The sequence below is a fragment of the Athene cunicularia genome (assembly GCF_003259725.1).
Source record: "Athene cunicularia isolate RWA chromosome 2 unlocalized genomic scaffold, athCun1 chr2_part1, whole genome shotgun sequence".
NCBI lineage: Eukaryota > Metazoa > Chordata > Aves > Strigiformes > Strigidae > Athene > Athene cunicularia.
Window position 1 is genome coordinate 114671722 of NW_020799095.1, and position 26548 is coordinate 114698269.

The following is a 26548-nucleotide window of genomic DNA, read 5'->3' on the forward strand; positions in this document are numbered from 1 at the left end:
TTTGCAGTTTGTATCTGAAGATTGTGACAAGGTTTGCAGCGTAACAAAAACAAATAGTCCTTGGCTACTATACATGTATTTTCTTGAAGGAGTAGGAAAACACAGCAGAAGGCAGAGCAATGAAACAATGTCCAATAGCTCATGCAACATCACGCTGGCAGCTCAGAGAGGAGGCCAGAAGAGGCCAGAGGGAAGGTCAGAGAGAAACTGTAGGAATGTGTAGTGTGCACGTGTGTATCCACAAGCATAGGATAGGTCCAGCCACACGGGGTGGAACTGGCCCTATGAACTTAACCCACATGGGTGCATAACGTGGAGATCCTGAGAGGGGTTGGACTCTCTGCAGGGAGCTGAGTCCTGCACTCCTGCTTTGAACACCAGGGTTGTGCTTATCCCTGGCTGTCACTGGTATTGAGCATGGCTGATACACTTACAGTAAAGACATGACATGAGTGTTTAAAACTCTCTTGCATGGTATCTGATTCCAGAACATTTACATTTCATTTGTGGGGTTTTTTTTTTTGGTTTTTTTTTTTTTTTACTACAATTGCTGGTATTACTAGCTTTATAATTTTGTAGGATGCTTGGTTATTTCTCTTGTATTTCTTTCTTTTTAGAAGAATGGACAGAATAAACCATGCAAATGATATCAAAATGTTTTTCAAAGAATGGAGAAATAGGATTAAAAATAAGACACTGTAGAGCTGTGAAGTGACTGGATGACTGTCAGCTATCCTTTTGGAGTGTGCTCTTTCCACGAGCAGATGGTTTGCTATTATGACGAGGGCACAGGAAACCAAGAGAAATAATCCGGTTGTGAGAATGCCATTGGAGACAACACATTTCCTACCTTCTTCTTCCTCCTTCTTGTCTTCTCTTCCTTACTGCTGCTTCTTACCAGTCTGTTCTCTATAAGCAGTGTGGGACACTTTTTTCTGTCCCTTGCAAGGGTGAAGAGGCTGTTCCTGCCACTTTTGAAGGAGATACAAAGAAAGTGCTGTTTCATGTTTCTGCTCCAAGGTGTGAGCACAGCAACAGTGGGGGTAATACACTGATCACAGTTAGATTGATGGAAGAGGGGAAGGGATCAGTAATCATTTATTACCAAGTGGTTATTTTAGGGTCCTCCTGCAAGTTCTTTACTTTCCCACAACTTCCCTTCCTAAGCACACCATCACTGATTTTTAATGCAACTCAGAATCTCAGAGACTATCCGTTAACAGTGCTCAATTAACTCCTGAGGTGTCCCGTGCTGTCACATGGACCCTTGGATCTCAGCTGTAACATCCATCTAACATCCATTTCTGCCATGGCCGGGTCCTTCAGTTCCTATTGTTGCATGTCCTGGGCCTCAGCTGCCTCACCTGCAAAATCCTACTCCACTTACTTCTCCTCTGCTTGTGTCCATCTGGTGCAGCAGTGTCACTTGCATCCAGGATGAGTACACTGCACATTGGCGTGACTGATTCCCAACTTTATCACTGCTAAGACTGTTTCACAAACCACACTGAACTTGCCACTTTGCTCTATCTGTCTCAAGACCCCTGTGAGGCCAAAGTGGCTCTGACAGCTGCCTGACAAGCACAGGCGTCTTGTTTACAGAGTTCATGTGACCTCCCATGCATCACTGTAATTTCACAACTTTAACTACAGACCTGTTTGTGACCTACCCCTCCTGCAATGTATCTTCTCAGTAGCCCTCTCATGCAGGCAGCTTGATTAGGTGCAAATTTCCTTATGCCTCCCCCATCTGAGGGATCTGCTGGGATAGGCATTCCCATGGGATTCTCTGAAATATATCTGTATACTTTACAACTATATTTGTTTAGTTTATATCAGAATTTGTTGTGTTTTCTGAGTTGCTTGAAGCCTCCAGACAGAATTGTTTACACTTTCCCCCCATATCTAACATAAATTATGCATAACTTCATACTGTTTACACTGTCAAATGTGTTGTATTTCCAAGCAAAAAACTTCTGGCTCCGAGCAAAGCCCAATGGCATTCTGAGAAAATTATTTCCTAGAGAGATAATGACCATGCACAAATGGATGCCCCAGTTATAAGGTCACCTCCCAGAGCGTTACTGCCCTTCCAGTTTCTCTTTAGAGACATTGCAATAGATGCCAGTTTTAGGTCCTTCATATGCAAATGAAATATTTCAACATTTTTGCTTGCTTTTTACATAATCTGTAAGAGCACTACCTTCAGTTGCTTTTCCTGGTTATATCTTCCTCCCTAGAGCAAGAAGCTTCTCTTACTGTAGCCTAAAATATGGCAAGAGAAACGTTCCTAAGTAGATGAGCCATGGACTGTCCTGACTCTTTCGTCTCCATTCCATACTCTGTTGAGAGTTCCCGTATTCCCTGAAAGCATCCTTATTTCCTCATCAGTTGCTGTCAACCATTGTCCATCCATTGAATAAATTCACTCTCTGAGCTCCAGAAGGTGGCATCTTTTTATCTCAGTTATAAGCATCTTTTTACTTTTTGGTACTATTATAAATTTTAACTTTTCCATATTTTTCAATATTTTTCTTTATCCAAACACTTACTGACATAATTCAATACTGGAATAAGGTTTACCTCCATAAGACAGAGTTTCCTTGACTCCTACTTGTCTTTGCTGACATTGATGCACCTAAACACCATGGAAAATCATTTCATGTCCCATGTGCCTTCAGGTAGACAGTCCATTCAACTTCTACTGTGCTGTTTCCCATGACTGCCATGAAGAAGTCTGCTTTCTTCTTCTACAGATCTCTGCTGATGCTTGTAAATGCCTGTGTAGTGTCATGATCCTTTCACAAATGGCACATATTATCTTGCGTGAATTGTGTGTCCACTCTGAGTTTCTCAGTCTTGGCCTCTGTGGATTCCCACACTGACAGCGTTATGTTTTCCCACCTCAATCTCATCTGCAGAGACATTGTGGGTTTCTTTTCATGTCACAGCAGAAAGCAACATCTAACCTCCTATCATGCTTTAGCACCAGCCAGCCAATAAGCACCACACAGCTGCTCGCTCATTCCCCCACGACTGGGAGGTGGGGAACAGAATTGGAAGGGTGAAAGTAAGAAAACTCCTGGGTTGAGATAAGAACAGTTTAATAATTTAAATAAAATTTAATAATAATTATTTTAAAAATTGTAATTAAAAGGAAAATAACAGGAGAAATAAAACCAAAGAAAGACAAGAGATGCAAATGAAAAAAATTGCTCAGCATGAACGGGCTTATGCCCAGCCAGTCCCCAGGCAGTGGCTCCCCAGACAACATTTTCCCTAGTTTTACTGCTAGCCATAACATCGTATGATATGGAATACCCCTTTGGTCAGCTGGGGTCAGCTGTCCCAGCTGTGTCCCCTCCCAGCTTCTTGTGCACCCCCAGCCAACTTGCTGGTGGGGCGGTGTGAGAAGCAGAAAAGGCCCTGACTCTGTGTGAGCACTGATCAGCAGTACCTAAACCATCTCTGAATTCTCAACACTATTTCCAGCACAAATCCATAACATAGTCCCATAGTAGCTAACGTGGACAGAATTAACTCTACCCCAGCCAAAACCAGCACACCTCCTCAAACTTCAGGCAAGTCTTTCACTGCTTTGGAAATGCTGATTGATTTGCCCCAAGTTGATTCTGGGTATTTCAGCAAACATTTTCTTGAATGATTTTTCCCAGAATCTAACTGTGATCTTAACACAAACTGAATTTGATTCCAGAAGTTGAAGAACTTTTTTTAACTTTCTATCAATCACAAATGTTATTTTATTTTTACAACTTTCTTTGTAAGGTGTGTTTAAAAACATACATCTGATATGTTTCACCTTACCTTGAGAGTAGTGTTCAAATTGCTGTAAAATTCTTCCATAATTAGCCTCCTCTGCCGAAGTTAATGGGAAAATATTTAGAACAGTCAAGGTGCTTCAGTACTACTCTGTCCAAAATTAAGCCACTTTTCCAGTGGCACTTCTGGCTTATGGATAAAGACTGAAGTACTAGGCAAATGACTCCAATTGTCTTCTGTGGCCTGAAAGAATTTTTGTGCTGTCAAGGTATTTAACTTCTCTATTTTTCTGTTTAGGACATTGCCTTGCTGTTAATTCTTGGAAAAATTAGTTGTTCAATAATGACCCTGAGTGAAGAATTTGCTGCATTCGGTGATGGATTTCACTCTGAGGAGACTTTCATAAGCTGAACCCCTTCACAGCTCAACCAGCTCAAATAGCAGAACCTATTAATAACTCTAATAGCAGAGTAATTTCTTCCAGGTTGGACAACACAGTGTGTCTAAGATTTGTTTTAAACTCAAAACTGAAACAATGTATAGTACCTGAAGCAGACAATTAGGGAGAAAAAAGAAGGAAGTTTGCGAAGGGTTTGGTCTTAAATTTTTGGAGAGGATGGTACCAATAAACAGTGAACCAACTTTCTCAGACCCATAATAGAGGTGAGGCATATATTAGTATAATCTCTGCATAAGTGTGTTGTTAGTGGCCCTTATCTTGACTTTTTGTGCAAAGATGTACTGTATATGAACACTACTGCGTATATATGATAAAAATGTGACAATGCCAAAAGAAAAGGGGAAAAAAACCCAAAAGAATCCTGGGTCAAGCATCTGCAAAGCAGTACTATTAACTTCTCACGAACCCTGAAGACAAATGTTGGCTTCGGTTGCAATCTCCAAGTGTTTTCCAAATTGCTGGATTTCCAGCAGAAATTGTTTATACCCTACCAGAAATGGCTTAGCACTACTGGAAAGCTGTCCAGCGAACAGCATAAATGAACACTTTTTCATAAGATGTGATCCCTTTCTCTGTCAGTTATAGATTTTAATAATGGAGGGGTCTTAATTAAGTTGATGGACATAAGTGGGATTAATATGCATTGGGGCATGTGTGAAATACTGTAGCAGTTAATAGGGAATGCAGCTTTTCTGATGACTTCTGTTCACCCAGCACATTCCTGATAACAAGAAAATCATTCTTGGAACAACAGTTCAATGCAGGGAATTAGTGATATAGATTTTCCTCTGGTCTGAACAGATTATTTTCTTTTGTTTATTGCTGTCATTTATGCTCATAATATGGGTTTTGTGGCAAAGTAGATCATAAATAAGCCTTACCTTCCTGCCCATTAGTCTATAATAAATTCTGTGGTATATTTTAAAGATGATAAAAGGTTCTACTTTAAATGGAAACTGCAACCTGAAGCCCTGAGTAACCAAAGATCAGTCAGCAATAAGTGTGGAACACGACTAAGTAAATTACAGGGCAGGAACAGTCTGACAACCTCAGATACATATATACCCACACATATAAAATAACAGAATCATTGGGTAATTAAGGTTGGAAAGGATCTCTGAAAGTCATCTGATCCCATTCACAGCTTAAAGCAGGGCAAACTTTGAAGTTACATCCAGGTTTGAGTTTAGATCATGTTGCTCAAGGTCTTTTCCAGCTGAGATATGAACATTTCCAGAGATGGGGTTTCCACAGCCTTTCCAGGAAATGTGCTCCTGTGGTTGACTGCCCACCATGAAACTTTTTCCTAATGTGTGGTTTGGCTTTCCACCACAACTGCAACTCATGTTGATTACCTTGCCTTTTCTCCCTGAGAAGAGTCTGGCTGTTATCTCTGTAGGCGTCCATTAATGAGTTGCAGGGAACAGTGAGATTCCCCCTTAACGCCCTCTCCTGTGGGCTGAGCAGATCCTGTTCTTTGAGCTTCTCCTCATATGCCATGTGCTCCAGTCCTCGGCCATTGCAGCAGCTTCAGAAGAACTCATGACAGTACGTCAGCCTCTCCTGCAGTAGGAGGCCCAGAAATGGACACAGCACTCCAGATGTAGCCTCACAGACCCTGATGGGAAGGATCACCTCCCTCACCCGCTGGTTATTCATTTGCTAGTGCAGCCTAGGACACAGTTGTCCACTTTTGCCATACGAATACACTGCTGACTCATATTCAACTTGCCCACCAGAATGCCCAGGTCCTCTTCTGCAAAGCTGCTTTCTAGTTGTTCAGTGCCTGACCTGTCCTGCTGCATGGGGTTATTCTGTCTAAGATAAAACACTTTGCATTTGTTGATGTGGCTCCCAGCAACTCATTTCTCCAGTCTGACAGGATCCCTCTGAATATGGACTCTCTGCCTTAACCTCCAGCATATCAGCTGTACTCCACAGCCTGGTACCATCAGCAAAGTTTCTGAGGGTTAGTTACTCCTTACCATCACCCAGGTCATTTATAAAGACATTAAGCTGTACTGGGTCCAGTGTCAACCCCAGATAAAAACATTAGCAAATGACCATGAGACAGACTTCGTACCTCTGATCTCAAAGCTTGAATCCCAGCAACTTGATCAATTTTTCACCCACACCTCTGCAAACAAAATCTCTTCAATTTGCTAGAGGGACAATATGGGTCACCCTGCCTAAAGCCTTGATTTGCAAGTGCCATGGTACTCAAGCAGGGAGCAGTAATAAAATGCTTGGAGTTTAACAAGGAGGATATGCTGCTTCATGCCTTCGGGTAGAAAGAGTTCTCAATGAGAAGCTTTCAAAGAAGAAGGTATAGACTGACTGCCCTGTATCTACCTAGCAAATTTAATGACCGCCAGGGACATGACACAGCTTAGTCCAAGTCTCTGGGTGGAAAAAGAATAATTCATTTAAGACTTCATGTAGCAGTACTTAATGTGTGACTTTAATCCAATATGAGAAGAAAGAGGAAGAAAAATAATTGTATGGCTTTTTAATCTGACGTAGGTGAGAAATGAGGTCATGCCTTCCTGCTAGCTGTAGTTTTAGCAAATTCTGATGTTTTTCTTCTTTTTTTTTTTTTTTTTTTTTCATTAGCTTGCAGAATGATGCTGTGCTGCCTGAAAACACAATTAAGAACAACCTTTTGGGATAGGCAATGCAAGAACTAGTACTTGGGCAGTAAACTTAACTGGTAATCCTCAGAATCCTCTTGTTTAGGGACTGTAGCGGGAGCAGGTGATAATATAGAAGAGGTCACAGGACTGAAGCAGTGTCCTGGAATTACCCCCGCAGTTTGATATCCATGCTTGGCTGATGATAATGAAAAGGCTGGAAAGTCACACTGATTAGTGCCCTGTTTTGCTTGCACCTACACAAACAGGAGAAATAATTTTCCTGCTGCTATGTTTTAAAGTTGTTTTGAAGTCAGATTTAAGGTTGCACCGAAGTAAGGTAGTGAGGAATAAGAAGCGTGAACTGAAAGGGAAGTTGTGTTCTGAATATGAGATCTGTTACAGAGTATAAGCATGTATTCTGTGTAGAAAAGAGTACAAAGTTTATGCGGCATTTGACGCTGCCAGACTGATAAAAGCCCTGGATTCTGAGTGATTATGTGATGAGCAGCACTAGCTGTCAGCTAGCATTGTTTTCGGTGGTGATGAACACTGCAAAAAAGAACATTAAAATGACAAAGTCACACACTTAGGAAAAAAGAAATCCTAGTATCAAAGTACAGCTTCAGGGGGCACTGACTCCACCCATGTTTTATGGTACCTCTAGGAGCAACCACTGCAGAGAGAGAGAGCTCTGCCCCCCACCCACAGATCAGAGCTGCAGCCGCTCTGTTGGAAGAACTTAGTGAGTGAACTCTTAAGGATTTTGACTGATCATAGTTTTTAAGGCAAGAGGGTATCACTATGACTAGTCCAGTTCATGAAACGTCTCAACCTCCAAACTTCCCTGAATGAGTTCTGGCATATGCTCACACAGAGCTGCAAATTCTCACTGTGCCAGTAAAAGGATGTACACTAGGAAAAACCTCATGTGAAAGACTGGGTCCATACCCCAAAGGCTTTGAGCTTTAAATCCCCACCCTCCAGTAATAATATATTTGTACATGATTTGACATGCATAAATAATATGCATTTGAAAGTATATTTGAAATGTGGAAAACAATATTTTTTTTCCCCCCAAGCTCATTGAGAAACACTCAAATCACTTCCTCACTCCCACCCTCCATCCCCCAAAACTGTCCCCATAGAAATACATTTAGCTCCCTGTTGACATTTCTGGGCTCAAAATGTAAAACTCTGGCAAAGTTACAACAAATTGCAAATGTAGCATCACACAGTCTTAGCTACTGGTTGTACTATTATCAATGCCGACTTTTACAACCACAGGGGAAAAATATCAGCGTGTTCTCTGTACTGTATAGTATAAGGCTCTTAACTGCAAAATGGTCTTAATAACTTGTTTCTTAAATGCAGGGTGTACAAATGTCATGAAACCTAAAATGCCATCTGCCACTGTAAAACCAGCTTTCCTCAAAATATGTTTTCCACAACATATCTTTACATGTATCTTTACATTTTTTCCTCAAAACTTATTTCAAGGACATTCAACTATGATCAGGCTTCTCATTACTAATGCACTGCTCCATTATTTAAAAAAAAAAAACAACAAACCAAACAACAAAACCAAACACAAAACTAGAGAAAGAGAACACAAAAGGGCAGACACAAAGAGATCATATATTATTGCAGACGTGACACATTGGTCTGCTCCTGTCAAATCAGCCCTTGTAACTATGTGGGACTTTGTGAAACACAAATACGTGAAAAAAGTTTCCCTTCAGCATGGAGGGATAAGAATGCTAAGCAATCTCACTAAGAGATTGGAACAAGGGCAGAGACTGAATCATGCAAATAATAAAAGATTTTTTCCCCCAGGTTCCTATTGGTTCCAAGAATAAGAGGTTGTACATAAAGCAAAGGTGCTGTTGCTGTCGGGTGTTTATGCAGTGTGAACTGTCTCATATTGAATCCCCCCACCTCGAGCTGGGTTTCCACCATTGCACAGGCATTTAGCATTTTGATTCCCTTTAAAACAAAGGAGGTCATGGGGTTCTCTCACCCACCCTCACACACACAGACCCACAGACACACTCCTGTTGAAAGAGAAAAAAGAATTGAAAAAAATGTCTTCACCACAGGGACACTCATCAGACTACATTCACCAGTGATGGTAAAAAAGGGTTGTGTGAGAGCTAAGTGAAAGCAAATCTATTTTAAAATTAGGTTCCAATCTCAAACAAATTAGGGTAAAACCTGAAACTCTTAGTGAATAAGATGGGAATCTAGCTTCTGTTTGGCAGATAGTCTTGAGAAAATGGGTGCTAGAAGACTATCATACCTTCAAGGAGCTGTATGGAGAAGTCATCACAAAGGATTTTCTTAACTTCTTGTTAGATGCAGAGAAATTTACTGGAAAGGGAATCATCCCCGTCAAATTGTTTTTCAGTCAGTCAACAAATGCCAATAAAAAAATTGCTTGATCATTTTTTTTTCTGACCCATGGTAATCATATAACAATAAGAGTTTATAATCTTCTTTACATGCCACTCTATACGTCAATGCACATGCAAAAGCTTTCAGATGATTCCAGGTTTTGTTTGAGCCAAGCTACAGCAGACTTCTGTTCAGCGCCAAAGAGGTTGCTTAGCACTATAAATAACGAAATCTCCTTTTCTCCATCATCAGCTTTCAATCACAACACAAGTGTAATATGACCGTATGGTTTCTGTGTAACACCGTAGCACTTTCATAGGCAAGATGGAAAGCCTTTCTGCAAAGTCAGTAAGTCTCCTGAGAAGAAAGGCAAGTGCCACAAGACCTTTTTTAATTGCTTTTCTTTGGCTGACTTTAACTAATGCTGTGGGCATTTGTCCTCACCATGGCAGTTTGGCCTTCATTGCCTCTTTGCTCAGATACAGGGCTATTTTGGCAGAGAGCAGATATGTAGATAGAGCAAGTGGCGATATGAAGAAGATATAGTATAAATGTTTTACTTATATGATGTAAATTCTCAGCATAATAATGCATATCTAAAGAGGCAGTCTTTGTACAGGGCTTTTTGTTTAAAATCCCAGTGTTGCACAAGAAATAAGGTGCTGTACTCTGTCCTTTTTCAGGACTGGCTTTTTGCATGCACTTGACTCTCCTTTCAACAGTCTTTTAAATCTTAGTGGACTTGCCTCATGTCATCTTCTTCTCTACCCTAACTCACTCCCTGTGCTTTCAACCACAGATGTATTGCCCTTCAGGATGGGTGCAAGGCCTGTCTATGGAAATGGAAATAGCTAGGAACAGAGTTTTAAACTAGTTCATATAAGGAAAATTGCAGATTTTGGCTACAGTGGTTAATAGCACTACGTGATTTTGTTTAGAGCTTAACTTTTAAAAATTACTTTTAAAAAAAATCTTTAAGTTATTCTTTTCCAAAAACTGTATATTTAAAATAGAACATATTTTGGGTCAGGTTTTCCATGACAAACTTTTTAACCCCAGTGCTCCTGGGTGGATTCTTTTCCAGGTGCAAGGAAATTAGGGGGGTCTGTCCTTAAAGATGTCTTAATGCTAGATATGCTTATTCTGCATGTGGCCCCTTTGTTTCAAAAGGTCCTGCATTAAAATCTGGCTACAGGAAAAATACACTTCTTTATGAGACATGCAAAACTGGGAGCCACTCACACCCACATGACTCACCAATGGCTCAAGTGGAGACGAACAGCTTTTCTTTAAGTCCTGGTGTCAGGGAAAGGATTGGAGGGAGGTCACTTCTCTCAGAAACCTGATGTTTGCCCAGAGACTTTCTGATGATGACTTTGAGTGAACAGCCAAAGCTTGTAGGCTGCAGCCAGCTGAGGGCTTGGGTATCTCAGGGAGAGCGAAACATCACAGCTGAACTGTGGTCATACGTGTCAGCCAACAGACCTGTGTTCATCCAGGAAGCCTTCGGGCCAGACTTGCACTGTGCCCAGCACATTTTGCAGTTTCTAATTAAGCCCTGAACAACTTTCAGGTTTGATGATCTTCCTGCTGTTTTTTCCTTTCCCCCACAACTAATTTCAGACGTTCATGTTCAGTGAGATACAGGAATAGAAGCAACTCAGCTTGCAGTCACCCTCACTTAAGAGAGCTGGATATAAACATGTTTCTGAGCTACAGTTTACACCAAAAACGAGGACACTGGAGACAATTTAGCCCAGTTTGCTAGAGCTGGCTGCAAAGAGCATAGCAGATTCCTAAACTAACTCTGAAAAATAGACTCCAGTTAATTTATGTCCCTTACCATGCTGCTGCCTGTTCCTGTGACCGAGTCTACCCCTCCTTAGTTTAGCATGTGACTTTCACTCTTCCCGCTCCACCAGACACTCCCTGATCTGGTCTCACCTAATCTAGAGCAAACTGTGTCACTCTGGTCACACACATGTGTGGGCTACTTCCAAATCAGTGTGTCAGTGCTCTTTATGTTATTAATTTTTAATCACCTTTCAAATTCCTCTCTTCCCTGTGATAACTCTTCAATCAAGCCCCTGAAAAAACCTGCTGCTTCTCTATCAATACAATTTATCCATCTTTTTTTCTGAAGGGAGCCTCAGTCTTTACATTAAGTGTGAGAAACACTTTTAAATCAACAGGGGCATATGCCAAGCAATAAAGCAGCACTGGGATACGGTGTCAATCCCACGGAGTCACTATTTCTGGAAAATTTTCTGTTCCTAAATTATTCTGAGCTGGTTCAGCAAAGGGTTTCTTATAAAAAGGTAGTGAAGAAATCCCCCTTTTGCCCCAAGGTTACAAGTTACTTTGTTAGACCAGATGATATGACAGCATGATTCTATCAGGACAAATCAAAGTTTACTGAGCAAATCTGTGTTCTATAACCTGATTTATTGGTGCCATCTGCCAACACCCATGAACAGATGCTCTGTAGGACCTCACTAATGTGCAATAATGACTGGGAGAAACCCATTGCAAATGACTGAATTTTAAAAGTTATCGAGTGTAGCGGGAGAGATAACAAACATAATGAAAAATGTCTAGGAGAATGCATCCCAATGTTCATTTTTCAGTTTCATTTTCCTGACAGCAGTACTTCAGAGCATACTCATCTACATATGTGGGTATGCAGTGTAAAAATAAACCAAGCACTCATATTGTGATTTTTCTTCAGTCCTTTTCTACTGTATGCTTCAAAGAAAAGAGAGTGTTTTGGTGTGAGCAGTTATAATCACAGCTTACCCAAAATCCATGAGTTTTTCATGACTGCAAGAATTCTTTTTACAGTCCTATTGGAGCAGGTCAGCACTGCCATACTGCTAGCACTAATGTCTTTTTTTAATGGTTTTCCCCTACTCTGCAGCTATTTCCAAGCCCCGTGTACTCTGAGGGCATGCCAAGGTAGAAGCAAACGAGTTTGCAATTATTGCCACTGGCAACATTAATTTTGCATTCCCGTCTCTTCAAAAACACAGGGGAGCAAAAAGAAATAACACAAAGATGAACAACTTGTCCAGACGGAGGTTTGAAATGTGCCCGGGCTCAGAGCAGGCTCCACAGCAGGTGAGTGGGAGCATCCCTAGCTCCCACAGCCCCAGGGACTGCTCAGAGAAGTGTGGGAGCAGCCCAGTCACAGAGTCCCTGCAGCCCCCAGCCCTGCCACTGCCTCCCACCACCTCCTGCCCATGGGATTTCCCTAACTAAGCACTCATCTCTTAGGCTGCATTAAAATTAGAAGCTGAAGCTGTAGCGATGGGGTGAACACTTTATCTTCTCTCCTAGCACCTACTATAAGACAGCCTGCTCCATCCACACCAAGGGTGTTACATGGCATTCATTCAAACACACTTAGGAATGTGATTTTGATAGACAGAACCTATCTAATACCTGACAAACTTGTAAGACAACTTTCAACCACTGCTACTCTTTCAGAGCCTGAATTTGGATCCAGAGATGGAGACCAGAAAGCCTCCTTCCCTTATCGTGCCAATCTATTAAAATCACATACTCACAGAAACTCTCCATGGAGAAACTATCACTGAACTATTAATAAAACCTTGCTGAACTATTAGTACGGTCTGTGGAAGCTGGAGCTTTAATCCACCACGGGGATTGATTATGTAAGTGCACAGGCACGAAGATGATGTTTTTATCCTCAGTTTAAATGACCTTCCAGTTTAAACAGTTTTGTTTATGATTGATTGAAATCTTCCTGAATCTAAGGGAAATTATTTTCTTTCAAAGGGGATTATATTTTTGTTTGCAGCAAACTGGCAAGTGTGGTTGAGATTAAAGTGCATTTAGATGGCAAGATGTGTGTTTGTTTTTCTGACTGCAAGGGGTAGAAGTTATTAAAGCATTTTAAAAATGTTTGTGTCACAAAATTCAGATGTCCCATAACCTAGAAATATGTTATAATTTGTTTTTTTAAGCTCAGGTCATTGGTCTATGAAGACAATTAATGCATTTTGCAAAGATTGACTCTGAGCACCAGGTTGGATTTATTCCTAATTTTGGTATTCCAAAGATTGTTTTGCTTTTCTGCCACACTTTGGTGTGTGAGCTGCTGGTAGATCTTCTTGATTTTAGCTTTCAGGCAGTTCCAAACAACAACACAGTAAAAGGTTTCTGATGCATACTCATGCCAAAAGAAATAGATGTCATGAAGGCAAGAGCAGGCAGAAATAATGAAAGATTGTCTCTCATTCACCTTGTAGCAATCACTCCCAAACTGTTTAGTGGAACATTATGTACTGAGGGTTTTAAGTCCCAGGCTCATTTCAGTTCAGAAATTCCCCTTCACAGGAGGTCTGAGTGGAGAAGGAAAACAATGATCTCCATAACATTTTCCTCTGATCTGCAAGCTTGGAGACACTTCTGCAATCTGAAATGAAAGAGGTATTGAGGCCTGTATGGATTTTGGGGTGTCTGTGCCAAGGGGAATAACTGAAACCAGTAAATAAGCAAATACATAAACTCAAAGACAAATCGGACAAAAGTCCAGTCCCACATTGTTCAACCAACAGAAACAACTAAAACCCCGTGTTAGGGTGATTTTCTCTCTCTAGGTTTGCCTACAGTTTCAAGACGGTGCCACTGCAGTATGGTTAGATATATTACTTGTTTTAGTTCACTTCAGGTCCCAATGGAGAAGACCCGGTCTGACTTTGGAGTGAGCTATAATAGCTGCCCAATCAGGTATCTGGAGTCCTTTCACTGTTTCTTCCCTGCTATTGCTGAGTAGCAAGTTAGCTGGGTTAGCACTGCACTGAATGTATTTATTCATGTTGCAATTTCATCTCTGAGCAACATAGTAAAATGTCCAGTCTGGTTTTCAGATAAAATGACAGTAGTGCACACAATAATTAGATCAATTCCTGCATGCTATATTTTATTTATGGCACTAGAATAAAATGTAAATATATCCTCAGGATTGGGTATTTTTAACAAGGAATCAGTTTAAGAAAAGGCTCCATGATCCCAGGGTCCTTTTCACAGTAGGCTCCAAAAAATGTACCTCATTATAAAATACACCTTCCCAAGGAATCACAAGACATGAGAAATCAAAAGAGAATTCCTAAAAGCAAAAGCTCTCCAGCAGAAAATCAATTTCTGCTACTTTCACCTTGCCCCAGGGAAAGCAGCAGAGACACTAAGTGGGGTGTGGGAAATGTCTCATGCATCTTCCTGGAACTGCACAAGGCAGACCTCCAGACGGGAGCTTTTCTTTCCAAGACAGCTCTGCTCTAATTAGGGACTTGTGCAAAATTGGTATGTTGCAGTTCCAAACAGTGTCTGGATGATTCCCATATCAAATTTCTTTGGTTTAAAAAAAAAAAAATTGTCTTTGTCCTTGTTCTAATTGACAGCCTTACAAATGCAGGTGGACTGAGGGATGAAGGTCAAATTGAGCTTATTGTGCTTAATAAGGCAAGGAACAAAAATTAGCAGAAAGTTACCCACAAAAATGTGTTCTTTGGTGGTCTTTTTCCCTGGCCATGATGTTGCCTTTTCAAGGGTCCCTGTGCATTTTTCAGTGTACCTTCAGAATGAAAATAAAGAAATTGCCTTTATATAAAGCTAGTATATGAGGGGCTTCCCTGTAACATGTAATCTACTGATGTATCAGACAGAATCTAGTCTTTGGACTCAACAATCTATGTTGGGTGGACATAAAATTCATTTTCTATATAGGAAAGTACATCCTTCTTCTTAGCTGACATTTTCCAGGTGCAGTCTGCCAGTTTAAACCTCTGGCTGGTTCCTATAATTCTCATCATTCAGACCTTTCTGGGTAATGTGGTATTATTAAGGCTAGTCAAAATATTCTAAAATATCCATGTTCCCCCTTGGAAATGAAGTCTGACTGACATTTCTCACTGAAGATTGTGATTAATATCATCTGTGCATTCCAGTGAGAAGGCAAAACATTTTTTCTTTTTTGGTCAGTATAAACCTCAGTGTCTTACAGTTATTCCCCTCTGTTTCCCATCTCTCATTTCTTTATTGTCCTTTGCTTCAGACTCAGACTGTATCTTCTACACTGACCTATGCTGCTATGGTACAACCTGGGACAGCTGTGTCAACTCAGGCCCAAAGAGCAAAGGAGTCCAGAACTTTTCCCTTAGAAATACGGTTTGTGGGATGGCAGCCAGCTTGACAAATATAGAATTAGTGGGGAAAAAAAAAATCTAATATTTCTTAATACTTTTTTTTAGAATGTTCTGTGCAAAGTTTCAAATCTTCAAATTTTCCTTCCCATGTGGGAAGAAAGAAACTGAATACGCAAATTTTGTATGAGATGGGCATTTTTGGCTTTGGTCTGCTGTAAAACTCAATTTTAGGTTACCACAGGGTAGAAAATAACTTTGAGGTTCACTTTACAATTCTGTTGGTCAAAGTATTTTTCTAGGTGGGCTTAGACTCTCTACAACTGTTCTCCCAGCACAGCCCAGTTGAAGTCACTGCAACCTGCAGCACTGCAGTAATTTATATCACAGATCTGAACCCCTGAACTCTAATGAATATTCCAGCAGCAATGGAAATACAGTTATCTTTATCATGAACACTTCAACGGAGCATATGTTATTCTTTAAAATCTCAGCTCATAGTTTATTGGTATATAAAACTGGATCACCTGTTATGTTAAACTGCTTGGCCTCCTGTGAGCTGGCCTGACTATCCACTAGTCTTGAACAGAGGATCCAATATTGAGATTTGTAATGATTTCAGGTTATCTGATATGTTGGAGGTGTAAGCAGCTTATACTACTGTACAGCAAAAGAAAAAGTTATCACTTAATACCAGTGGCCACTCACAAACATTTCCCGAGTATGGTTTAAGATGACTGCCAGAGCAATCCATGGCCAATGCTAAAGAACATAGAGTCCTGCCAATCTGCCCTGGGTGGTAGGAGGTGGTGGGATGCCTACATAGTGCTAAATCTGGGGAAAAAAATTGACCTCGGAGCAGCTCAGAAGCTATAACAAGCAGGTGTATAAAGGGATTTTTCCATATCATCTTGCAAATCCACCCCATATCCCCCCCACCAGCTGTGCTCAACCTCTGATGCTCTGGAGGAAGGTGAGAGAAAGCCCCAGGACACTCTGTGCTAATTGTGGGGGGAATGAACCTGCCTGAGTCCCAAAGCCAAAGCCCTGAAGGAAGAGACCTGATTATGCTCTGTCTTTACACGCTGAGCTGTAGGGAATAGGGGCAAATGCAGGATGAGGACGGCTTCATCAGAATCTCCCTTCACAGGGGAGAAACAGGCACCTCTCCTCTCACGGGAGAGCTATTTGCTCGCAGGAGCAGCGGTCATCCCACCATTGATGCAATGCGAAAAAATCCTAGGCTTTTCCCTGACTGACATTTGTTAGATGACAGTATAGGTGCAAAATACCCACCACAATATACAATAACCTTTAAGGCATGCCAGCAACCTCCTCTTTTATTAAGTATGCCACGCTGGCTGAGCGGAGTAGGACGCTATTGCAAACACCTCCCTGGCGGGACGCTACCTGCATGTTAATGTGGAGGGTGTTTGTGCACAGCCTGGCAGCGAGCGCTGGGCTCCGGCAGTTTCCATGGTGCCGTCATGGTGCTCTCTCCCTACACCTTCACTTATCAGCATTTCCCACCCATCCTCCTCCCCATAATATGCTGCTTGCTCACCCCGAAAGGTCAGCCATTGTAATGATGATTTTAGCAGGGGGGAGGCAGGGAGGCCGAAGGGTGAAAAGGTGAGCTGTGTGCAGCAATGTGCGTGGGAACCGGCGACTTGCCTTACGCTGCACAATGAGAAATTAGAAAGCTTCCCCTCAAGGGAGCGGTGCTCATCAACCCCCTCTCACATCCCATCCTTGCCAAGTCAGATACCCTGATGGAGTTAAAAAATGTTCAGGCAACGTGGCTGGAGATCCTACTTTAAATCATCGGCAATTGATGCATTAGTGCGTGGAGGGAAGAAGGGACTGCCTCTGCTAACAGAGGAAACTGATGCAAACGTTTCCAGGCATCTTTCTTTTTCCATCTCCCTCCTGCCCCCTCCCAGCAAGCCCAGTGCTCGTCTTCAGATGGAAAGAGGCAGACTTCTTCTGACTTTCATCCTATTGACTGCCAGACTAAAGCACTGCATCTATTAACTGCCTTCCTTTTCTTTCTTTCTGCAGGACAGCTTTCCTGCCCGCTTTGGAGGAGTCCATTTTGTCAACCAGCCCTGGTACATCCATGCCCTATACACGCTAATCAAACCGTTCCTCAAAGACAAGACAAGGAAAAGGGTAATTAGATGGGGACAAGGGGGATAGGAAGCTTCAGAGCTGGAGTAGCTGAATAGCTGCCTGGTTTCTTTTCTTCCTTCTTTTTCTCTCTGCATTTTTCATATGGCCTCAGAGAATTGCAGCTGTTATTAAAAGTTAGAGTTTGCAATGGTCTGGATTGAATCAATAACTCAGCCAGGGACCAGAAAGCTGTTATCATTAACAAAGTGTAGATACATTTTAATGGGACATGCTCAGGGATAGAGAGAATTGGCAATGTGGAGGGATGATCAGGCCTGGCTGAGGTCACCTGCAGTGAAGGAAACTTCAGCTTAACTCTTTTTGTGGGAGTAAAATTTCCTCTTTCATTCCTTCAGGAAGTTGACTGTTCTCACATGGTGGTAGCTCACTTGTTTCCACAAAAAATGCCCATGCCTGGAGGCTGTTTGCTCACACTGCAGAAGAGGCAGATCTTCCTCACTGAAACCCATGTGAACTGTGGTTCTGCAGGCAGCTTAGCCATTTGTCCTCTGCAGTCTACCAAACAACCACTGGATCATTCCTCAGGAGGCCCCAGAGCCTGCCCTAGCATGTGTCTGACCGGTCAGGGCAAGGGCAGTACCAGCCTGAAAGCAAAGAGGTATTAAAGAGACAAATGTTGCTGAAGCAGCACAAAGTGGTGACACAACCTGGTACACCCCTGGGAAACATCAGTCCTGGGGTGCAGGCCTGGGTTGCCCTCTCAAATGCTGAGGACTTACTCTCTATATCTTTCAGTAAGCTGCACTATATCCCTTTTCTTCTAACTGCTCTTTGTACAAGCCTCTATCCTCTTACAGTAGCAATAATCAGTCATTATTCCTAACTTCCACTTTCCCCGATCTTACTACTTAACTACTTAAGAAAGTGAATGTCATGTCTCAAAAGCAAGAGAATCGGGGTTTTCAGAAGTGTTCATAGTGCCAGACTAATTCTTCAGCTGCACACCCCAAAGCTAATCCCCTGCTCCTGCCTGCCTGAGCCAGCCCTGAGCACTTCAGAAATTCCCAACTGAAACTGCAGCATCAACTAATGATGATCCACACCTCATTAGTGCTGTTATTATTGGACTTAATGAAGTAAGGAATTGATGATGACTTTGAACTTTCTTTTCGTTTGTTAAAGATTTTTCTTCACGGTAACAACCTGAACAGCCTTCACCAGCTAATACACCCTGAATGCCTGCCCTCTGAATTTGGGGGGACTCTTCCTCCGTACGACATGGGGACGTGGGCTCGAACGTTACTCGGTCCTGACTACAGCGATGAAAATGAGTACACCCACACGTCCTACAACGCCATGCACGTGAAGCACGCATCCTCCAACTTGGAGCGGGAGGCCTCGCCCAAACCCATGAAAAGGTTAGTGCTGCCTTTGAAATCATCTGTTATTTGGCTCTATGAGCAGGTTTCGCATAAATATAGCAGGAAGGGCTCATCTGGCTTGGAGAGAGGCTGTAATTTGGCACACATTGACAGTAAGAAGCACTTCGCCCTGGACTGTGTTCACGGTGTGGTAGGAGAGACGAAACCTCTCTGTGGAACCGTAATTACTTGTCTGATTACTGTGCACAAAAACAAGGAGAAATTAATGAGCCCCTGAACAGAGCATTACAGAAAGTAAGGCGTAGTGTGGCCAACAGCACCACTTCAGTGCTGGTCTCTATTACTTGCTGCTGCTTTGCTGCTGCTGACCCCAGTTATCAATAAGGGTTTTACCTCCTTGGAAATGCAGCTTTTGTACGATGAACACCACTGCCATCTAAAGGGAAAATGGGTTAGTCTCCTCCCGCTGCTTCTGGTCCCGCTTTCTACATCCAGCCCTGCTAAGGCAGCAGAGCTGCTCTTTTAAGATCCTTGATTTTAGACCTAGCAGATGTGCATTCAGCTCTGAATGCTTAAAATTACACCTCTCAAGAGTATCACCCTCAGTAATTTGCACTGGTTGTGGGAATGGGTGGAAGAGGGTCAGGCACCTGGCACAGGTTTGTGGGTGGCACGGCAGAGCCAACACCAGCTGCGGTGAGCCATGGCGGGGCTGGCTGCCATGCAGGAGCGTAACATCTGCACTCGCCTTGCCCTCTCTGTCCCATTCCACAAAACTGTTTTCCATGCAGATCGTAGTGTTGCTTTCACTCACTGCTGCCACTTGATGAGTGTGGTGCTCACAGACACGGCACCACTATGTGTGACAGGGAGCGGCCATCATTTTGCCACAGCAAAATCAAAGCTGACAACACAGACAAGCCATAATGTCATGCAACTAATTTTAAAAGTCTTTCATCTTCAAAGAAAAAAGAAATGCATTCTTGATTCACAGCTTCCTCCCAGGTCAGAGGGATGCCAGGTTGCTGCAGCTGTAAAGTAAAGCCTTGTGTGGGAAACGCTCACACGTACAGGTGACATTGAGTGCTGTGAGTCCCACAACTCCCAGGGCCACGAGACCGCAGGGCTATGACTCTTTGCACGGTTACATCCAACGCATGAAGAGGAGTGGCCATCTTCATAGCCAACAGTTCTCACTACTGACCGCCAGCTAAGACTGGAAGCCTGGATGAATTTACAGACCCTGTCCCAGAAATCTGATTTTAAAATAACATTTTTTTTTTCTTTAGTCTAAATATTAGCAGTGGAACACACTGAATGATTTTAGAAAAATGTTAAGTAAATATTCCATTATTAAAACATATAAAGAATATACAATTTATGTAGAAAGAAATCTGCAGTTTTTAAAGCTCTGAAGCGTTAAGAGCTGTTCACAGGTAAATCTTTGCTGAGGATTAGATCCTTGGCTGCAAAGAAGGGAGGGTCTTATCGTGCCCTCAGGGGAGAACCTCATATTGAAAATTAGTTCAGTGCCAGAAAACCCTGCCTCAAGGCAAAGCCTTCTTTTATAATCTGTTCACTAATACAAAAGTGCATTAATACAAATATGGTGAGTGGATGAATCTAATTTGTCATGTTGCCTCCGGGCAGACTAGATCTAACTTTTAGCCTAATTTCGTTACCTTAGCGGTTAAGTGAACCATCTGATCTTGTACCCCGTGGCCATTACTAGCTGTTAGAGGTGAAAAGTTCACTGCTTCAACAGATTTTCTCCTATGAGTCTTTGCTTTGATTCTTCTTCCCCTGAAATTATGGTTTGGCCTAACTTGAGGTAAAAGCCTATGCTTAGGAAGAATAATTGTGTGCTTTATTAGATTTATTAGACCAGATTTATACCTAAGGGCTATTAAAAGGTCTACAGACTTCTACTAGCATTACCTGCCTTTATATCCCTCCTCCTTGCCTCTTTAGGTTCATACACGCGAATACGATGAGAGTCTCAGGCCATGGATGAGATTCCTGTGTACTTCAGGGAGGTTTACACTAGGCATAGGTGATTTTCTAGCATTAGTCTTCATCTTCAATATAATTCTCTCACAATTGCCCTATCATTTTTCCCTTATGAAAGCAATTCTGCAGTTTCATTAAAAATCTCTCCTCCTCCACTCACAGCGTTAAAATCTTTAAAATCTTGAATAAACATGGTAATTTTGTAAGTGTTCTATGCAGCAATGTTGAGTTTAACAAAAAAAAAAAAAAAAAAATCCTCTGAAAGGGGTAAATATATGAAGACTGAGCCTTGGGTTTCTGTATTTAAGGATGAAAAACCTTGCTGTAAAATTATGGGTCTTCTCTCTGACTTCCCATATACCACTGCAGGTTTAACTGTCCAGTAATTAGCTGCAGGGGAAGGCAGTGCTTACGAGAGCTGGATTTACCCCAGAGGCTGCGTGGATGGTGGTTGTTCTCCCTCCGGAGAACTGTCCTGCTTTGTGACAAGGTTCAGAGTTGTAGGTTGCCCGTCTTGGTTCTGCTGCCTCTTGCTGTAAAGCCATGGAAGCACGTCCCCACTAGAACTGCCATTGGGCCAGTGCTGTGTTAAAACTTTCTTAATATCAGAGTTCAGTGCTGCTAGAATAGCTTGCAGTCTTGCACTGTGAAAACAGAGAAATGTCCCTGTGAAATGTAGTACTGCCATCCAACAGCTAGAGAGAGGCTCACCCTGGGCACAACCTACTCCAAATAGTGTCCAGCAATTTCAGTAACAGAGATGCTGAGAAATCAAGATAGGAATTACAGATCTGGAAGAAAAATGCCAGGAAATTGAATCAGAGAATAACTGACTAAAATACTTTTGTAGCAACTTAATCTATGTTAGAATATAAATGCAGAGGGGAAGAAAGAGGACATTTTCAAGATGTGACTGAAACCAAGCTGAAGTTATTACCTGAAAACTAAAATGCCTCAAAATACAGACCGGGATAAAATGCAGCACCATGCAGCAGTGCGAGGGAGTGAAACTGGAGCATCTACGTTCCCATACACTGACTTCAGGACTGACAGCAGTGCCTTGGCTCCCGTCACCAGGGTAGATGAATATAAATTGAAAGAAGTTTACCTGAGAGTTGCAAGGAGGGTGAGGAGTGTGGAGAGCATATTTTTCAAGCAAGAAGCTATGGAAGTGTTTTTGTCAGCCTTGCAGAGCGAAGGTCAAAATGGATATGATCATGCTCTACAAATACAAAAGGGGATAAAAACTGGGGAGAGAAAACAGGTATTTGAGTAAAAGGCCAGCTTAGGTAGGTTTGTTCATCATCAGGGAAGTGAGTTACTGAAACAGCAAGATGACAACCTGATACATGAATAACAAGTCTGATATGAGGTGGCTACTGGTGGTCACAGGAGACTAGACTTGCCCCTCAAAGTCTCATTAGGTTCCAATTTCTGTTCCCCTCAACAACTATGGGACCAGAACGTTATCATCTCCCCAATCACAGGCAGGGGTAATTTTTCCCTGTGACTTGAAATTGCACAATATTTGCTCTCAAAAAAGAGTCCTTGTTTACTTCAGAGAATGGAGGCGTTGCAGATGGAGAAAGGATCGAAAATCCTTTTAGAAAAAAAAAGCCACTGACTCTAGTTAGCAATATGATCTCAAAAATCTTGAGATTTGACAAGTTTCTATAATGTGGAAAATCTTTAATCAAAACCAGTGCAATTGTCATTTTTCCACCAGTGACCACACAGAGCCTCACCGGGGCAGAATGAAAACAGTGGAAATTGCACTCCCATCTGCAGTATTATCTCACACCTTGGGAAAAATCCCAAAACTCAAGTTCTGTATGAGCAGATGGGAAACAAAGCAAAACAGCTGATGACTCCATATAATGAGTCTTAATGGCCAGGGAAAAAAAAAAAAAAAAAAAAAAAAAAAAAAAAAAAAAAAAAAAAGGCCAACAATAATAAAATCCATTCAGAATATATCTGTTCATCAAGATTCAGCTCAGTGAAGTTCGAAATGGGCAAAGTAATAAACATGCAAACCAGCATGGACACAGTAACAGCACAGTCAGTTCAGTCCACAAGTTTGGCCATCTCCATTTGATAATTTTGGGAGTAGCAATGGCAACACAAACTTCCCCTGTCTTTTCTGCATGGTCTGCATCCAGCAGGGAGCCTGTCACATACGAGCTATGGGATTTGAGAACAATGGAAATGGTGTGAAAATTCGGAACACGGGGAAGAAGATCACCTCCCTTTCATCTGTGGCCAAACCTTCTGTGAGCCCTGATGGTCAGAAAGGGGCCTTGGGTTGCTTCAGTCAACAGGGAGCTAACACAAAAGGGAAGCATTTGCCTGAGGCACTCGTGCTGGCTTTTGTGATGAGCTGTTGCTTTTGGGAACAGCTGGAGGTTTTATCCGGGTGTGCAGTGTAATGAATAGTTATGGTGGATGGTTAAGCTTAGCAGATAAAGAGTCAGACTGCTCTCCACATATCTCTGAGCCAACAGGGCACAGTCTTTTGGCCAGCTACACTGGGAGAAGGATTCCTGTAGCTATCTGAGTACCTAACTCATTAAGCAAGCATCCCCAATCGGAGAGACGGATTCAGTGAGTGGGGAAGATGTGAAGGAGCTCAGGGCTTTGAAGAGTTTCCTTTTTTTCCCCGGTGTCACCTTACTCTTACACTTGGGTAACCTGCAATAGCACACTGCCTCCCTGTGACTTGCTTTTCTTTACAATATTTGCCTTTCTTCAGCTGCATCTAGGTTACTTCTTGATGTCTGAACTTGATCTTCAGTCCAAGGGACTAAGACTGTACTCTGCCTTTGCTTGTTCCCTGTTCAGTCACCAAGCACAGCCTGGGAGCTGACTGTTCCTTCTTGCCCTTCCAGGCATCAAAAGAGCACTCGCTTTTAACCTGCTGCCAGTGCAAACAGGTCTGAAAACCTAGTGCAATTTAAAGTTGCCCTGCAGAGAAAAGAAATTTTACCTAACAGCTACATATTTATTCTAGCCAAACAACATGCTAAAAAATCAGAGCCTAATTAAGGATAACTTTAATCAAATTTGGCATTTAAAATTATTCTTAGGTTAACATGGATTGGAAGAACATTACTGTCACCAAGTCCACCTCATTAGAGTCTCAGGAAATTCAGAGTTAGGGCAAAATTTTTAAAGTAAAACTTCAAAAGTAGAGCCAAGCATGCTAATTTTGAAAATGTACAATTCATGCATCAAGACACCATTAACTTTTCCTGCTGTGAAGTAGAAATCTGAATGACTAAAGATGCAATGTCCTGCCTAGTGGTTCATCAAAAGCTTCCATATTAGGCATTTTGAAAATGCAGAAAAAAACCCCTGTTGGAATGCACTGCCCCACGTTGTTGAGTCAGAGCATGTGGATTTTTATGTCCTAGATTAGAGTGAAAGGATTTTCAAGTACAGATTAGGGTTTGCCATTATTGCCTCCTGATGTGTGTGGTTTCATAAGGATCGATCTTCAAATGAATTTGATGCTGAAACTAATTGTTGGTTCTCAGAAATGGGATCCTGCTCCCAGAAGGAATGGTATCACAACTGGTATACACTAATGCCAACTGGAACAGTTTTAGATCCAAAAGGGGTCATTCATGGGGGTCACTTATGTAAGGTTTTTATTTATTCAGACTGGTTCCTCCATATGCCCAGCTGGGCTGAGCAAGGCAGACCTTTCTAGTTGTTATCCTTGGTGTGACCTTAATGTTCCTTTGCCATATGTTTCTGCTTTTATGGGTCATGTTTTATGCCGGTTCACAGTCAGCACCAATTTACTGCAGAAGCAGTAAAATACCAGCAAATAAAAATCGGTATGAAAATGTGTGAAAACTTCTCACTGCTCATGGATGGCACCTGGGTTGCTCTGCTTGTAGCTGGGGTGCATTTCCACAAATGCTGAGGGAAAAGGGAAATACTCTTTGTAAGCTTTTGGTTAAAGTAGCTCTATAATGTGTGAGATCTATGGTGAAAGACTTATAGTCACTGTTTTATTTTTACTTATTTCACGTAACAGAGAGTTTCCAAATGCTTCTGTGGAAGTGATTCTCCCATATGCAGATTATTAGAGACATGTCTTGATAGTAAAGCAAGTGTCCCAGGGACATGCATAATGTGTAATGTATGCATTATCTAGCAGTGTAGATTATTATTATTATAGCTTTTGACTGGAATTCTGCTAATATGTCAGGGAGAAATAGAAAGGAGCTGCTGGATCTGGCACGTTAGCAGGTCCCAGGGAGGCTGCAAGGGAGACAGTGCAGGATATCCTCAGGAGCCAGGAGTGAGAGAAACCAAGGAGGAGATCAAAGTCGCAAAGCCATGGCTGAACCAAGGACAGGAGGGACAGGGAGCTTGGTGCTGGGGGTTCCCTGGGCCAAGGCAGGAAATGAGTTGCTCTCTGAGGGCATTGGCAGCATGGTTTTCATCTATTTACAGCACTCAGTTATCAGTGACCAGTGCACGGGTGCACGAACACAGGCTGGATGTGGGACTGGCAGAACCATGCTGTTCAGACTGCCTAAAATATTGCATTGTAAATTATGTTTTCAGCTGGCTATAAATTTGCCAGAAGTTTAGTAGTTTAGATTAGAGACATGACACTTAATAAAACAAATGGTGTTACACTGCTCATGTCTTTTGCTGCCTTGTGAAAAATCCACCTACATCTGGCTGAGTTACAAGCGTTTGAAAAGGCAAGTCACACATGCCTTGTAGAAACATATTTAATTTTAGCATTTAATGACCCTAACGATTGCCTCATGCTTTGGCTTAGCCTCCCAGAATAAATAAACTTGGTCAGCTCGGGTTGATGGTTCAACGCCCACAATGCACATCTCCGGTCTAGGCCACGGGGTGCAGAGGGCTTTTGTAATTACAGCTTTTACTTGTGATCACAAGAACTTTCTCTGCATTAGGCCAGGCTGTAGCAAGACATGGAGCTGGGATTTGGCAGACTAGCACTCCATGCTCTTGGGGGCTGCCTCTTCCCTGCTGTTGGCAGAAGAACTGGAGAGACGAGAATTCGGCGGTGATTCCAGCTGGCATCTGGGAACAGGGGTCACTGGGATGGGAGCCCCAGGCTGGACTGAAAGATGGGTCAGGCATAAAGGACTAGAAGCAGCTGGACAAGGAAGCACGCTTTGTGGGCAAGCAAATGAGGATGCTTATCAGGAGAGCTGATGGAGACCAGGAATGATCGTTCGGTTATGCCTGTTGGGTGCAGCCCTGGAGAAGCAGATCCCACGCCCCCTCTCTCCCTGAGCCCCTGTGTTGGCTTGGCAAGTCGCTTAAACCAAACTTCACACAGATGGTGAGATTGCATGTTGCTTATTTTCAGCCTGCCAAGCTATAGACTCTGGGGTCTAATTTCCAGAAATACTCAGCGCTCACCTGCAACAGAAATCAATGGAACATGTGCTCTGAACGCACAGGCTGCCATGTAATGCTGAGCGCTCTGCAAAATCAGACCCTTGGCACTGGGAAATGGGCACCCCACTTTAGAGAAATACTTGGACCCTAATCTCACTGTGCTTCAGCTCTCCTCATGCAAAATGGAAATACCTCCCC

The 26548-nt window shown here is 42.3% G+C and overlaps 1 protein-coding gene across 1 annotated transcript in view; it reads left to right on the forward strand.

Moving 5' to 3' along the window:
* The window catches only part of CLVS1 (clavesin 1), a 109526-nt gene that overhangs the window by 69680 nt on the left and 13298 nt on the right, over positions 1-26548 (forward strand). The window contains exons 4-5 of the mRNA XM_026841994.1: positions 17490-17600; positions 18744-18979. Coding sequence (XP_026697795.1) covers positions 17490-17600; positions 18744-18979 — 347 coding nt within the window. The remainder of the gene's footprint in view (positions 1-17489; positions 17601-18743; positions 18980-26548) is intronic.